General features: G+C 43.7%; 1 protein-coding gene across 13 annotated transcripts in view; it reads left to right on the forward strand.

The window, feature by feature from the left end:
• ST6GAL2 (ST6 beta-galactoside alpha-2,6-sialyltransferase 2) overlaps positions 1-13,715 on the forward strand; it is an 80,600-nt gene that overhangs the window by 41,194 nt on the left and 25,691 nt on the right. For 12 of the 13 annotated variants that reach the window (XM_081198421.1, XM_081198415.1, XM_081198416.1 and 9 more), the window contains 3 exons: positions 1,168-2,169; positions 11,325-11,422; positions 12,970-13,071. In XM_081198421.1, the coding sequence (XP_081054547.1) occupies positions 1,173-2,169; positions 11,325-11,422; positions 12,970-13,071 (1,197 nt within the window). In that variant the 5' untranslated portion in view covers positions 1,168-1,172. Of the gene's footprint in view, positions 1-610; positions 797-1,167; positions 2,170-11,324; positions 11,423-12,969; positions 13,072-13,715 lie in introns of those variants that run through there. The other variant, XM_081198412.1, reaches the window with a different exon arrangement.

The raw sequence follows: 13,715 nt of genomic DNA on the forward strand, positions 1-13,715 counted from the left end.
GGAAAGTTTGAAAAGGATAAAGACTCTTCTTCCACTCAGCTCCCCTCCTGTAATAAATAGGAGGCCTAGTTTAGAGACATTAAAAGTGCCTTCTGTTGCAAAACAATGGGAGTTGTGACACAGGGGCTGCAGTCAGCCACTTGAATAGGATCAAAGGAGGATGAAAGCTTCAGCAGCACAGTATTTTCACTAGAGAATATCCTTTGTTTTAATGCAGGCTGAGAATCACGCAGTCAATTCTTGGGAGTCTTAAGGAAGCATGACTGCCACACTGCCACTTATTTAGGATACCAGAATTGTCATAAAAAACCCAACTCCTAATAATAGTTGACATTTATATTCTTTTCTTTAAGTTATGTGCTTCTTTGGCATAACACTTTCAACATCCCTGAGACGTAGGATCGTTTTATCCCTAAATTGCAAATTGAGACAATGGCTTGCATGAAGCTACCTTGGTGACTGAAATTCTGGACTAAAATTTGAACCAGGGAATTTTTTTATTCATAGCTGTACCTATTAACCTGCTCTTGCCTTCAATCTGAAATTCAGAAAAGAACCTGCATGGTGACTGTGCTAAATATGTTAACTGTTCTGAGATACACAGTATTCTGTCTTGATGAGACTAAATTAGATTTTCTACAGACCTGTTGTAGCCCTTGAATTCTGCTATTTGTATAACTTCTACAAATGAGTCAAAAACCCACTGTGATAGAATGTCTTAAACTTGCAGAGCACTGTGGACACATGTCTCATGTGGAATAGTAAAGATTTGCACGGGTCCTTCAGTTCCATAAATGTGTGTGTGTGTGTGTGTGTGTGTGTGTGTGTGTGTGTGTGTATGTGTGTGTACACTTGTTTGAAAGTTTGAAGCTGATTGTCACTTGCCAATATAAATTTTAGTTCAGCTTGAGTTGATCTGGCTGTGGTTTGCAGAGCAGCATGCAAAATGTGCTTAAAGAGGAACATTATGCTGTGTTGCCCTGAAAAATTGACATTATGCCATAAATATCCTAGGTGTGATATCTGTTGTTGAGGAAAACAATTTACCTACCAGTAAGTGTTCCTACGTTGCATAGTTTTCGACACATTATCATTGACCTTTGAGTTGTTTGTTTCTGTCCTACGTTGAGAGACGTTCTTTGCTAATACTGAATCTTCTTATTCCAGGTTTGATGCTCCTTCACTGGGCCTTTAGCATACGGCAGAATAGGCACAGAGTTGCCATGAAACCTAACTTGAAGCAATGGAAACAACTCATGCTGTTTGGAATATTCGCGTGGGGTCTCCTGTTCCTGGTTATCTTCATCTATTTCACAGATAGCAACACGGCTGAAGCAGTTCCAAGCTCCTTCTCCTACACTGAGACTAAAAGGCTTTTGCCCATTCAAGGCAAGCAGAGAGCTATCATGGGAGCCATGCACGACCCGTCCTTCTCTGATACAGCTGATGAGAACGAGCTGCTTCTCGGCAAAGACGTCTCGGGTTCACTCAAATCGGGGACTGGGAGCATTAAAAAATGGGCTGACCTAGACGATGGCTTTGAAAGTGAAGAGGAATTTTTCCCTCCCCAATTAGGAAGAAAATCAAAAAGTGCTTTCTATCAAAGGGCTGGTGATTATTTATTTGCTGCTGGTCAGCGTCGGTCACAGAGCAGTATTCAGAGAATAGGGAGATTAGTCTCAGCAGAGGGGGCGGATCAGAAGAGCAATGCCTTGCAGGATAATTGGCTCCCTCAAAAGAAGAAAAAGAAAAGACATGCAAGACACAGGAGAGGCCAGATGTTTGAAGAGTCTAATGAATGGGATGGAGTATATTCCACAATGTCGAAATCTTTCCTCTACAGGCTTTGGAAAGGGAACGTCTCCTCTAAGATGCTTCTCCCTCGCCTACAGAAAGCAAGGAAAGGTTACCTGGATACTAATAAGCATAGGGTGCACTTCAAAGGGAAGCGAAACCTCAAGTTGACTTCAGAGCAGCTCCTCTGTGAGCTCAAGGCACGTGTGGACGTCAGGACCATCGATGGCAAAGAAGCTCCCTTTTCTATCCTGGGATGGGAAAGGCGGGTCCCCAAAGTTTCTCTGAGCAAGCTGTACCCACGTGGGTTTGGTAGCTGTGCTGTCGTCATGTCCGCTGGTTCCATACTGAACTCTTCTCTAGGGGATGAAATAGGTGAGTGGAAGGATCTTGACAAAATGTGCAAAACCATGTACATGTGGACCAGGACTGTCCATAATAACATAGAAAGAAAGAGAACCCTGATAGGTCAGATCAAGGCCTATCAGCTTGTTCCCCTTGTTGGCCAATAGATGTCTCTTAGGAACCTCACAAGTAGGCCAGGAGCCCAATAGCCCTCTTACACTCATTCCCCAGAAACTGGTGTGCAGAGGCATACTGTCTTTGAAGCTGGGAGCCACATATAGCCAGCATGATTTGTAGCCAATGATGGACTTAAAGGTAAAGGGAACCCTGACCATTAGGTCCAGTCGTGGCTGACTCTGGGGTTGCAGTGCTCATCTCGCTTTATTAGCCGAGGGAGCCGGCGTACAGCTTCTGGGTCATGTGGCCAGCATGACTAATCTGCTTCTGGCGAACCAGAGCAGCGCACAGAAACGCCATTTACCTTCCCGTCAGAGTGGTACTATTTATCTACTTGCACTTTGACATGCTTTTGAACTGCTAGGTTGGCAGGAGCAGGGACCGAGCAACGGGAGCTTACCCAGTCGTGGGGATTCAAACCGCCGACCTTCTGATCGGCAAGCCCTAGGCTCTGTGGTTTAACCCACAGCATCACCTGCATCCCTATGATGGACTTAACCCCCCATTAATTTGACCACCAACCTTTTCAAATCACCTGAGCTAGTGACCATCAGAGCATCTTATGGCAGGGTATTCTGTAAATTAACTAGATTGTGTGCTTGGCGTTTCAAGAAGATGTTAATAAAATCCTTCACCAAAGGCTCCTGAGTGAGCTTAGCAGTCGTGGGATAAGAAGACATGTTCTCTTATGGATCAGTAACTGGAAGAGGAAGCAGAGAGTAGGACTAAATGGGCAATTCTCGCACTGGAGGGGTATAAGAAATGGGACTTTCCCAAGGATGTGCTCTTTAACTTGTTCCAAAATGACATGGAGTTAGGGTTGAGCAGTGAGGTGGCCAAGTTTGCACAGTATTAGGAGGGAGCAGGCATTAAAATAAAACGACAAACAGGGTTCATTGTGAGCAAGTGTAAAATAATGCAAGAAATTATAAATCTGCTGTGCTGATCATACTATATATATACCTAGATAGAATTAGGGCCACCTAGTGCTTGCAGGCAGAAACTTTAGTTGCTTTTAGCTGGTGTGTTTTTTAATTTATGCACATGGGATCTGAACTGGTGTTGACTGTCCAGGAACGAGACTTTTGGGTTGCAATGGATAACTCACTGAAAATGTCTGTGTTGATGTGTGTGGCATCTGTGAAAAGAGTAAATTTTCATGTTAGAGATTGGGAAAGGCATTAAAAATTAATCTGCCCCATCATAATGCTGTTAGATAAATCTGTGGCATGGCCGCACTTGGAAAGCTTCATACGGTTCTGGTTGCCACACCTCAAAAGCATATTGTAGAGCTAGGAAAAGTACAGAGAAGGGCAACCCAATTGATCAAGGGTTTGAGCAACTAGTGATGTTGGTTTTTAGAAATTTTGCGTATGTAAAGAGTAATTTGCATAAGGAAATGTTCTGATGCCCTGCAGAATAATCTAATTTAGCACTTTTATTTTACTTGTATTCAATAGACAAAATCAAAACTGCCAAACTTAATCTGCCCCATCATAATGCTGTTAGATAAATCTGTGGCATGGCCGCACTTGGAAAGCTTCATACGGTTCTGGTTGCCACACCTCAAAAGCATATTGTAGAGCTAGGAAAAGTACAGAGAAGGGCAACCCAATTGATCAAGGGTTTGAGCAACTAGTGATGTTGGTTTTTAGAAATTTTGCGTATGTAAAGAGTAATTTGCATAAGGAAATGTTCTGATGCCCTGCAGAATAATCTAATTTAGCACTTTTATTTTACTTGTATTCAATAGACAAAATCAAAACTGCCAAACTTGCCTAATGATTTATTTGCAGTTAGCATCTATTCATCGTTACTTTAAGAAATGGAAAAATTTCCACAGATTTTTAGTTTATTTTTTATCTAGAAATGTCCCTTTCCATCTCATTGGTAGAACCTTTCCCCATATGAAACCTTTACAATATTTGAGACTTTTTAGTTTAGAAGTGGTAAGGGTGGACTGATAGAGATATAAAAAGTTATGCTGAGAGTGTGGATAGAGATAAGTTTTTTCTCTCACACACCCATCATACTAAATCCCAGGGGTCATCAAATAAAGATGAAGCCAAGCTCACTGGTGTGATTTAAATCGAGTGTGACGCTGCAGTATATTGGTCAAAAAGCCGCAGTTCCATAAAGAAGGTAAAGGACCCCTGGATGGTTAAGTCCAGTTGAATTCTTTAGAACTGCTAGGTTGGCAGGGCCAAACAACGGGAGCTTACCCTGTTGCGCGGATTCGAACCGCCAACCTTGCAATCAGCAAGCTTTCAGAGGCTCAGTGGTTTAGACCACTGCGCCATTCATGTCCCTATGCAACAGACACTGCTGTGTGAAATGAAGGTTAGAAAATGTAACAGGAGAGCTAGCATAATAGTCAGGAAAACTCACGTAATAAACGCAATATCTGAATGCACCCCTAATCAACACACCTGTGTTCTGTCCTGAGGGTGATCTGTTAGATGTCGACTGTGGAGGTTTGCTCCAAATTGTGGAGTGAGCTAGAATCCTCCCTAATCCCTAGTAAAGGCTAAGGAGGAAAAGGGAAGAAATGTTTTGTCACTTCAGTTCCTGAACACCAAAACAATGTTCTTCCCACAGATTCTTTAAAATGAACTCTGGGTTAATCCTCTAGAGCCATTCATATTTTCATATCCAGATAGGTTACCCATTAAATGATGAAATAGAACTACTCTCATTATCCAACTACTTTAATAGGCTTCCTGCTCAGAACATGTGCCAAAGCTGTCCTGGTAGCTTCCAGTCAGGGTAGCTTCCAGTTTCAAAAGATAATCCCACTAGTTTGAAAACCTACGAGGTGTGAGAACTCCATGGGTTCTCTCCCCTGCCTTTGCCTCACAAATAATGAAGCAAAATATTTCCCTTTTCTAGTTTGTGTTTCTACCAAACTGCGAGTGCAGTATCGAAGAAGCTGTTTTGTTTGTTTGTTTTAAGGGTTTTTGGAAGGCATGTTGACCTTTACCTTGCGAAAAGGCCGAGATGCCTCCGAATCAGTGACCTTTTGACGCCATAAGAAGTAACATTTTTGTCTCCCATATACCCAGTTTTAGTGGTCACTCAGTGTGCCCGTACATTGTAGTTGTGGAACTCTCCAGTTGCCCACCCACAGTACTTCTAAGTCACCTCTCCCTCTCCCTAGTTGACCTAGTTTTGCTTACTAAGAAAATAATGTTCCTCTAGGTGACCTTCTTGTCGAGTATTCATCATTTGCTTGCACAAAGCTTTTTCAAAGGTTAAGCAACGCCTGCTCTTTCTTGATAATTTATTCAGATTTGCATGCAAAGAGGTTATGAGTATTCCCATCAATTGGTCATTTATTCCACTCTTTTTAATAATTCTCCCCGTCGTGTTCCCAACAGCAAAAAGCCAGTTTACTGTTGTTGTTTGTTTAAAAAATGTGTTGTTGTTTTTTGGAGTGCCGGAGCACTTTAATTGCACAAATTAAATTTTCCAGCTGAATCCCTCCTGCAAAATATTGACAATCTGGAGGCAACCTTGTTACATTTTAAACGCTTATTTGCATGCACAACCAGAGTAAATGACAGATTCCCCCTTCCCACCTTTTCATTGCAAGCTTGCATATGGAACAGTGAGTCATACGTAGCCATGCTAATGATTGAGAGGTATGGCGCCCCAGGATGATGCCTAGTCTTGATTGATTGATTTAACCCAGAATAAAAGAGCGTGATACAAAGTGTTTATCCTGGGCTCGTTCTTGTGTCTTACTGCACAGAATCCCACGGATCAGAGACATTCTGCCCCAGCCCCGTTCTCTTAACACAGATGCGTATATTAACAATGGACTTCCCTTCTCTTCATGTAGGAGCCTGGATCTGTTGCTAGGGGGATTCTGGAGGGAGGGAGAGCCTATTGCAGTGAGATACTCCACAACGACTGCCCTTCCGCATTTGCCATAAGCTAAACGGGTGTAAATGTGAAGCCGTCATGACTCTGCCAACAATTTATAAGGCATTATGAGAATGCGTGCTGTCATGTTCACCTCATGGCAGCATGACTTTTGTTCTGCTTTCTTGTTCTGTTCTAGAAGAGCCTCGTTCTTTCGACAAAAGAAATATCCGTGGTTATTGTCAACCTCCCCACCCCCACGTCAAGATGCATTTTAAAAATTCCAGAGACTTAATGTGTCACTCAGTACCCTCTCTTATTGCTTCGTTTATGTGCCTCCAGGTTGTTGATGATCACAGCAGTAGAAGTAGTAGTAGTAGTAGTAGTAGTAGTAGTAGTAGTAGTAGTAATAATAATAATAATGTGATGTAGCATTTACGTGGTATATTTCAAGAGTTCAAAGCACATTTTTCTTGCACATTCACCTCAGCAGTTTCGGGTTATAGTGTTTGGCTGTAATTCCTCTGAGGGAATCACAAGGCACACAGCACCTGTTTCTTCCACCCCAGCTCCCTCTTGCCACTCTTCTATTTCTTTCATAGACTTGCCACTCTTTCCCTTCCTTTCCTGACCCTGGTGATGATTCCTGAGGACTTCCTACTTTGGGGAGTGAGCTGCTGTCACTGCCACCTCTTTCCCCTTCCCTAGCCATTGGGGATAGAGAGCAGCAAAAAGGGGTGGGGTGGGGGGAGACCAGCTCTTCTCGTCCCATCTGCACACAAGCTTCCTTTAATTCTTCTTATGTCCTTATTTATTGAATCATCTGTTTCACTCAGTCTGAAATAAGACACTCTGCTTCACACCTGAGGGTGTTCTTTCCCTGGCATTGAACTCTGATAAAGCCTCCTGCTGGTCTAAATGGAGAATGCAGAGGGGGATTTGAGCTAGCCTACTGTACAGAGTATGTGTGGGTTAAACCACAGAACACAGCACTTGCCGATCAGAAGGTCCGCGGTTCGAATCCCCGTGGCGGGGTGAGCTCCCGTTGCTCGGTCCCTGCTCCTGCCAACCTAGCAGTTCGAAAGCACACCAAACTGCAAGTAGATAAATAGGTACCGCTCCGGCAGGAAGGTAACCGGTGTTTCCGTGCACTGCTCTGGTTAGCCAGAAGCTGCTTAGTCATTCTGGCCACATGACCTGGAAGCTGTACGCCGGCTCCCTCGGCCAATAAAGCGAGATGAGCTCTGCAACCCCAGAGTCGGTCACGACTGGACCTAATAATCAGGGGTCCCTTTAACTTTACCTTACTGTACAAAGTTAGCATTTGCATTTGTTGCTCCACCCACTTTCAGCTTTGGCTCCACCCACCCGTCATCTGGCCCTTGGAAGATTTTCCAGAAGGAAATGGGGCCCTCAGGCTGCAAAAGTGCCTCACCTTTGATTGAAACCTGTCAGTTAACTATGAAGTTGTTGTGCATTGTGCAGGAAGGGTCGTAGGTGTAAACCCCCAGAGTATCTAGGGCATCTAGACTGCTGGCAGTGGGAAACACCAGGATGATCTGGAATTATTGGGAGTGCAGTGGTACCTCTACTTACGAGCACCTCTGGTTATGTATCCTTTGGGATACGCACGCGGCAAACCCAGAAGTATTTTTCCGGGTTTCGCCGCATGCGCAGAAGCGCTCTACTACGCCATGCGCATGTGCAGAACAGGCACCTCTGGTTGCGAAAACCTCGGGATCTGACCGGAGCTCCGGAACGGATCCTGTCCACAACCGGAGGTACCTCTGTATTTTCACACTACCTAGAAACCTGAATGTCATTAAAAAAAACCCAAAAATCTGAAAATGGATTCCCCCACCCTGCACTTGGAGGTCGAAAAACAGAATGCAAACTATTCCTGTAGTAGTGGCCAGACTCTTATCAGTGGAAAGAAGATAAAAGTCAGGCAATGCCACTTGGTAAGAATTAAGTCCTGCTTTAATACTTCCTTCTCTGGTTGATAGTGACTGTTCTGCAGTGCGACACTCTCAGGAAGCGTGATCATAGGTCCGGGAGCCAAGGATTGTAACCTGAAGCAGTATTTTTTTAAAAAAATATATGGGCTGAAAGTGGGCAGGGGTCAACTGATGATGGGTCCTTGAGGTCTTCAAAGAAACACAGCCTGGTTAACTAGCAGGGCAGAGCAAACCAAGACATGACAAGTCTTGTACCAGTAGACTTTGGGCTCCCCCTTCAGTTTTTGTGCTAGAAATGTGATATTTAGGTTTTACTTCTGAGCGTTGAAAATGTGGTTTTTACAAAAAGGGATATAGGCAGCAGACTTGAATACCTTTTCTGAGAGTCCAGATGCTTTTATAGTGAGCTGTTTTAAGCAGAATAGCATCGTGGTTTTTTTACGATACAATTCTAGGACATGGTGTTCTTGTAACCTGAGGTGGTTTTCCAGGACTGTTTCTCAAATGTCCGTATCATAAATCTGAAACGGAATGTAATACTAAAGTTAAGAGTAATGCCATTTTATACAGGGTTGTGGGTTTTTTAAACTGTAGGTGTAGCATCTGCTAGCACTTGGTCTGCAGGAAACTTTGGATTTGTTGTGGTTATTCAGAGCTTAGAATTTTCTAACAACATTGCTTCTAAAGTAGAAGTTATCAAATTGCAAATGTGCTAAAGGAAGAAAAGTGACCAGCATTAGAAATTCAGATATATAAGCTATGTACCAAATGGCTCCTTAAACCAGGGTTACAGTCGCCTAAACAGAATGCCTAGTTGCCATTTTAGGACCAGACGGCTGAAAAGTCGTATTTTTCAATATAACTTTTTGGTTCCCGAAATTTGTTCTGATCAGATAGAATTCTACAGGATGTGTTGCTAGTGTGTGAAAACAGGCAAGATCCACGGATCCCCAAGCATGCACTTCCAGATGGCGGAGACGTCAGGTGCCATCGTGGCACCTAGGCATCTTCACTTGGTTGCAAGTGGCCGGTAAAGGTAAAGGGACCCCTGACCATTAGATCCAGTTGTGACCGACTCTGGGGTTGCGATGCTCATCTCACTTTATTGGCCGAGGGAGCTGGCGTACAGCTTCCGGGTCATGTGGCCAGCATGACTAAGCCGCTTCTGGCAAACCAGAGCAGCGCACGGAAACACCGGTTACCTTCCTGCCGGAGCGGTACCTATTTATCTACTTGCAGTTTGGTGTGCTTTTGAACTGCTAGGTGGGCAGGAGCTGGGACCGAGCAACAGGAGCTCACCCCGTTGTGGGGATTCGAACCACCGACCTTCTGATCGGCAAGTCCTAGGCTCTGTGGTTTAACCCACAGCGCCACCCGCACAAGTGGCCGGTATCGAACGCTGCTGGAGACCAAATTGGAAGTAGATATTACCATTTATTGTCCTTGCAAGCATGGCACTGTTATGTGTCACAGTAGACGAAGGGCAAGGAAGTGGGCCTGACCAACAGAATACATTGTTATCTCCCACATCCTAGGGCCAAGTTTGACAGTTGAGTGGGACTGCAGCACCCACCAATCACATGATGTTGCAGTAACATTAGGTGACATGTTTTTGCCCACAAGGTTTGAAAGCAAACAGCAGGCAAAGTCACAGCCTGCAAAATGACAGCAATCAGCTGATGGTTGGGTCTTGTGAATCACTATGCACAGGGCTTTTGAAGACCCAACCATAAACTTGATGGTCGGTGTCTGCCAAAACCTCTTTTACCTGGCCCACACCTGACATCAGGTGTAGGGCAGGTGAGTTTGTCTAAAATGGCCTGCAGTCAAGAGTCCCCCCCCCCCCATTGTTGTAGCAGAGCAATATTCTGTTTGCATTCATCGCTTATCTTCAGATACTATTATTTAGAGTGCAAGACTTTGCATGTCTAGTCAGCACTAGGTCCATTTTGTTTCAGTGGGACTTACATAGAATTCCACCCAGAGATTGCACTTGTAAAAAAAAAAAAAAAATCTCTTAAGAAATCAGCACCAATGAATGCAGCCAGAAGCTGCTCTTCATCTAGGGTTCCAGCTTGCACTTCTGCAACTCAGTAGGTGGGCGAGGGAGAAGCATAGCCAGTGAGAAGGACCACAGACTCAGACTGTGAATGAAAGAAATTAAACACTTTATTGATATGTAATGAATGGGAAGCAATTGATGTGCTCAAAGCAATTTGCAAAACACAGCAATTCAAAATAGAAGAAAGTACCAGGCAATTCAAATAAGAAAAAAGAATGTGGAGTGATTGACAAAGCAAGTACTAATTAAGCAATTAGTAATAAAGCGATTTCAAACATACTGATTTCTAGACCCCTTCCTTATTTTAACTCCCATCTAATTTGATTCCAGAACACCACAGCGTTTCCCCATAGCTCCCAATCCAGAGTGGTGTGTCTAAGGATCTTTCCAACAGGGTCAAACAAAACACACAAAAAGTGTGGGGAGATGAAACGACCCCTGGGCGTCCAGCAAGATTGGAATGGACATTTGGAAAACAGCAAATCTAGGGTAAAACAGAACCCCAGTAAAAATTGGTCCAAAGATGGAAATCCTCTGCCTTCTGTACAGGCTCAGGATTCTCCAGAAAAAATTAGAGAAATCCTTGCTGTAGGCTTCTTGTGCTGTGCCAACCTGCTTGTTGTGGCCAGCACTGCACTTAAACTTTCAAATCCATTCTTTTAAAAAATCACCACCACAAAAGCAGCAGAAACTTGCCCCTACCCCTCAGTTTTCATGAGAATATTTTATGGAAAGTGGCTTAGGGGAGAGGGGATTTCATCCCAGTGTAAATAACAGCAAACCTCTCTCTCTCAAAAAAACAACAACAACCAAGCATATTTTGACTCCTTCATCTACTGCGTTCTTCACACATTCATTCCTTGTCCAAGTGCCAAGATACCACACAGGAAATCACTTCTCAGCAGAAGTTGCTCACAGCTTGCTTGCGAAGAGCCTGGGTTTCTTGTCACTGATGCTACTCATTTTATTCCCTCACTTGCTCCCTTCAAGTGTGCTGACTACAGTGGTTCTTGGAGCCCAGCAGGAAGGGGTCGATGCTTACTTCTAAGTAAACATGCAAATGATTGTACTACACGATGACATGTCGGTTACTCACCTGAATGTCCTTTCCTCTGACTTTATAGACTCCCATGATGCCGTCTTGCGATTCAACTCTGCTCCAACAAACGGATATGAGAAAGATGTCGGAAATAAAACAACCATGCGCATCATTAATTCCCAAGTAAGGCACTTGAGCATCTGCATACTTGTATTGTTTCCCGTATGTCGCAAATCCTCCTAGAACTAAACCAGAAATCCTGGGGAATTCTGCTTTGATTTTAAATAACAGCTTTCATCATTGCTGGGAACTGTTAACGTGTCCAGCAGTGCTTCCTAAAGATTACATACCAAGGGGAGGAGAGAGGTGATGGATTAGGTGCTATAGCTCCTATATCTTCTGTCCCTCTTCCCTGCCTCCAGGGGGTTCCCAAACTGTGGTCCATGGGGTACCAGTGGCCCACAAGCTTTTTATTCAGGTGGTTGCTGGTGTGTTTGGATTTGTGGTTTTAATTTATTAGGCTTCTTACTCGCCCTTCCCAGGGCAGGTCACAGCTACCTAAAAATGCAACATTAATATAAGCTGAAACAGTCTACAATCTACAAAAGAACTGCGGTAATGTTGCACAGTTATGGTGATAACATATTCAACTGAGGTGGTTGATAGCGCAAAACAACAACAAATAAGCAAGGCGTGGGAGGTGGAAACAATATAGATGCAGTGTTTGGCAAAGTTGCATGACTATACTGAAGGGAACACACACATACACACACACACACACACACCTTGTTTACCTCGGTTGTCGAACGTAATCTGTTCCGGAAGACCGTTCGACTTCCGAAATGTTCGACAAGCGAGGCGCAAAGGGCTTACTGCAAAGTCAATGGAGAAAATTGAAAAAAACCTCAGCGGACGCCGTTCAACTTCCGGGGCAATTACATCCGGTTTTTCAGCGTTCAAAAACCGAAATGTTCAGCTTCCGAGATGCTCGAAAACTGAGGTAGCACTGTGTGTGTGTGTGTGTGTGTGTGTGTGTGTGTGTGTGTGTGTGTGTGTGTGTTATAGATAGATATGCAGTGCCCTCTTGTGGTGGACACATTGTATGTTTACTTTTCAAAATGAAGGTTTATTTGTAAGGACAAGTACTGTATTTTGATTTTTCGTTTCCTTATCTTTGAATTGAGGATAATAACAACCTGTGTCTCACAGTCCGTCAATCCAATAATTCTTTTACGTGGGGTGGGTGCATGATGTGCACAGCAGAACACATGTTCCATGCCTACCACTCTATGTCATCACGAAAATATAGGCAGAGACATTTGGGCAAATTTAACAAAAACCACCTGGACTGAAATTGCTTTCCTCTTCTCCTGGCCCCCTCAGCAATATATCTCAGCTTCGATAGCCTACATATCGTAGGGGTATTTAAAATGAGTGCCGTCGTCGCATCCTCTTTTTTTGCTCTTCAAAATATGGCAACCCTACACTGCAGGGATGGAGAATTTTAGACCCAGGGCTGATTGTGGCCCTCTAGGCTCCTCTGTCCAGTCATCAGAACTTTCCCCAAGTTATACCCCAAACTCCCCCTCCCTCAAAAAAGGCTGAGGGTTTTTTTTAATGGGGGGTAGTATGTTGAGAGGTAATGCCATCACTTGATCTTATGAGGATGTTTCATAATCATTTGGAAATGTTTAAAATACGTCTGTTTGTGTGTGTTTTGTATTTTGCAGATTCTTACCAATCCTAAGCACCAGTTCACTGACAACCCCTTATATAAAGATGTTACCCTAGTCGCTTGGGATCCTGCACCCTATTCTGCAGATCTGACTGTGGTAAGTCAGCAGCCAGGATGAGTTCAGCACCCGCTGCAACCTCCTCATTTAAAAGCAACTAGGTTCAACAATGCCCTTTTCCAAACTGTGAGAGTGTTCCCAGGTCACAGATTTCCCATCGCAGGAAGCCTAAAACTAGGAAGTACTACAGAGGAGAGACTTCTGTGCTACTGTTTAGCGCTGCTCTCACTGACTTGGGCCAGCACAATAAATCTAAAAATGGTTTTGCTTCCGAACTGAAGCAAACCAAATTCCTACCCCATGTCTAGATGAGAGATACGTTTCCATGAAATCCACCCTAATCAGAGCACATTAAGTATTTGAACGAGCTTGTGTTGTCGTTTTAGGAGCTTAACTATGGAACAAGCAGTAAAGAATGGGAAATAACCTAATAAACGGGCTCAACCTATCTGCCTTCTTTTTCCACCTGCAATCTTGACTAGCAGATAATTCCTGCTCCTTTTTAATCGGCTCCCTTAACTGTCTCTTCACAACAGACGCTCCCTGCCTGTCAATCCCTCTCTCACCATTTCCATCCAACTCTCCTGCTGCCCATTTTATTCTTCTCCACAGCTTTTTGGATATAATATGCCGGTTGATATAAATGGGAGCAGCAGAATGTATTGCTATAATTTCTGCCGTTT

This window comes from Podarcis bocagei (assembly GCF_964188305.1).
Source record: "Podarcis bocagei genome assembly, chromosome: 6".
Classification (NCBI taxonomy): domain Eukaryota; kingdom Metazoa; phylum Chordata; class Lepidosauria; order Squamata; family Lacertidae; genus Podarcis; species Podarcis bocagei.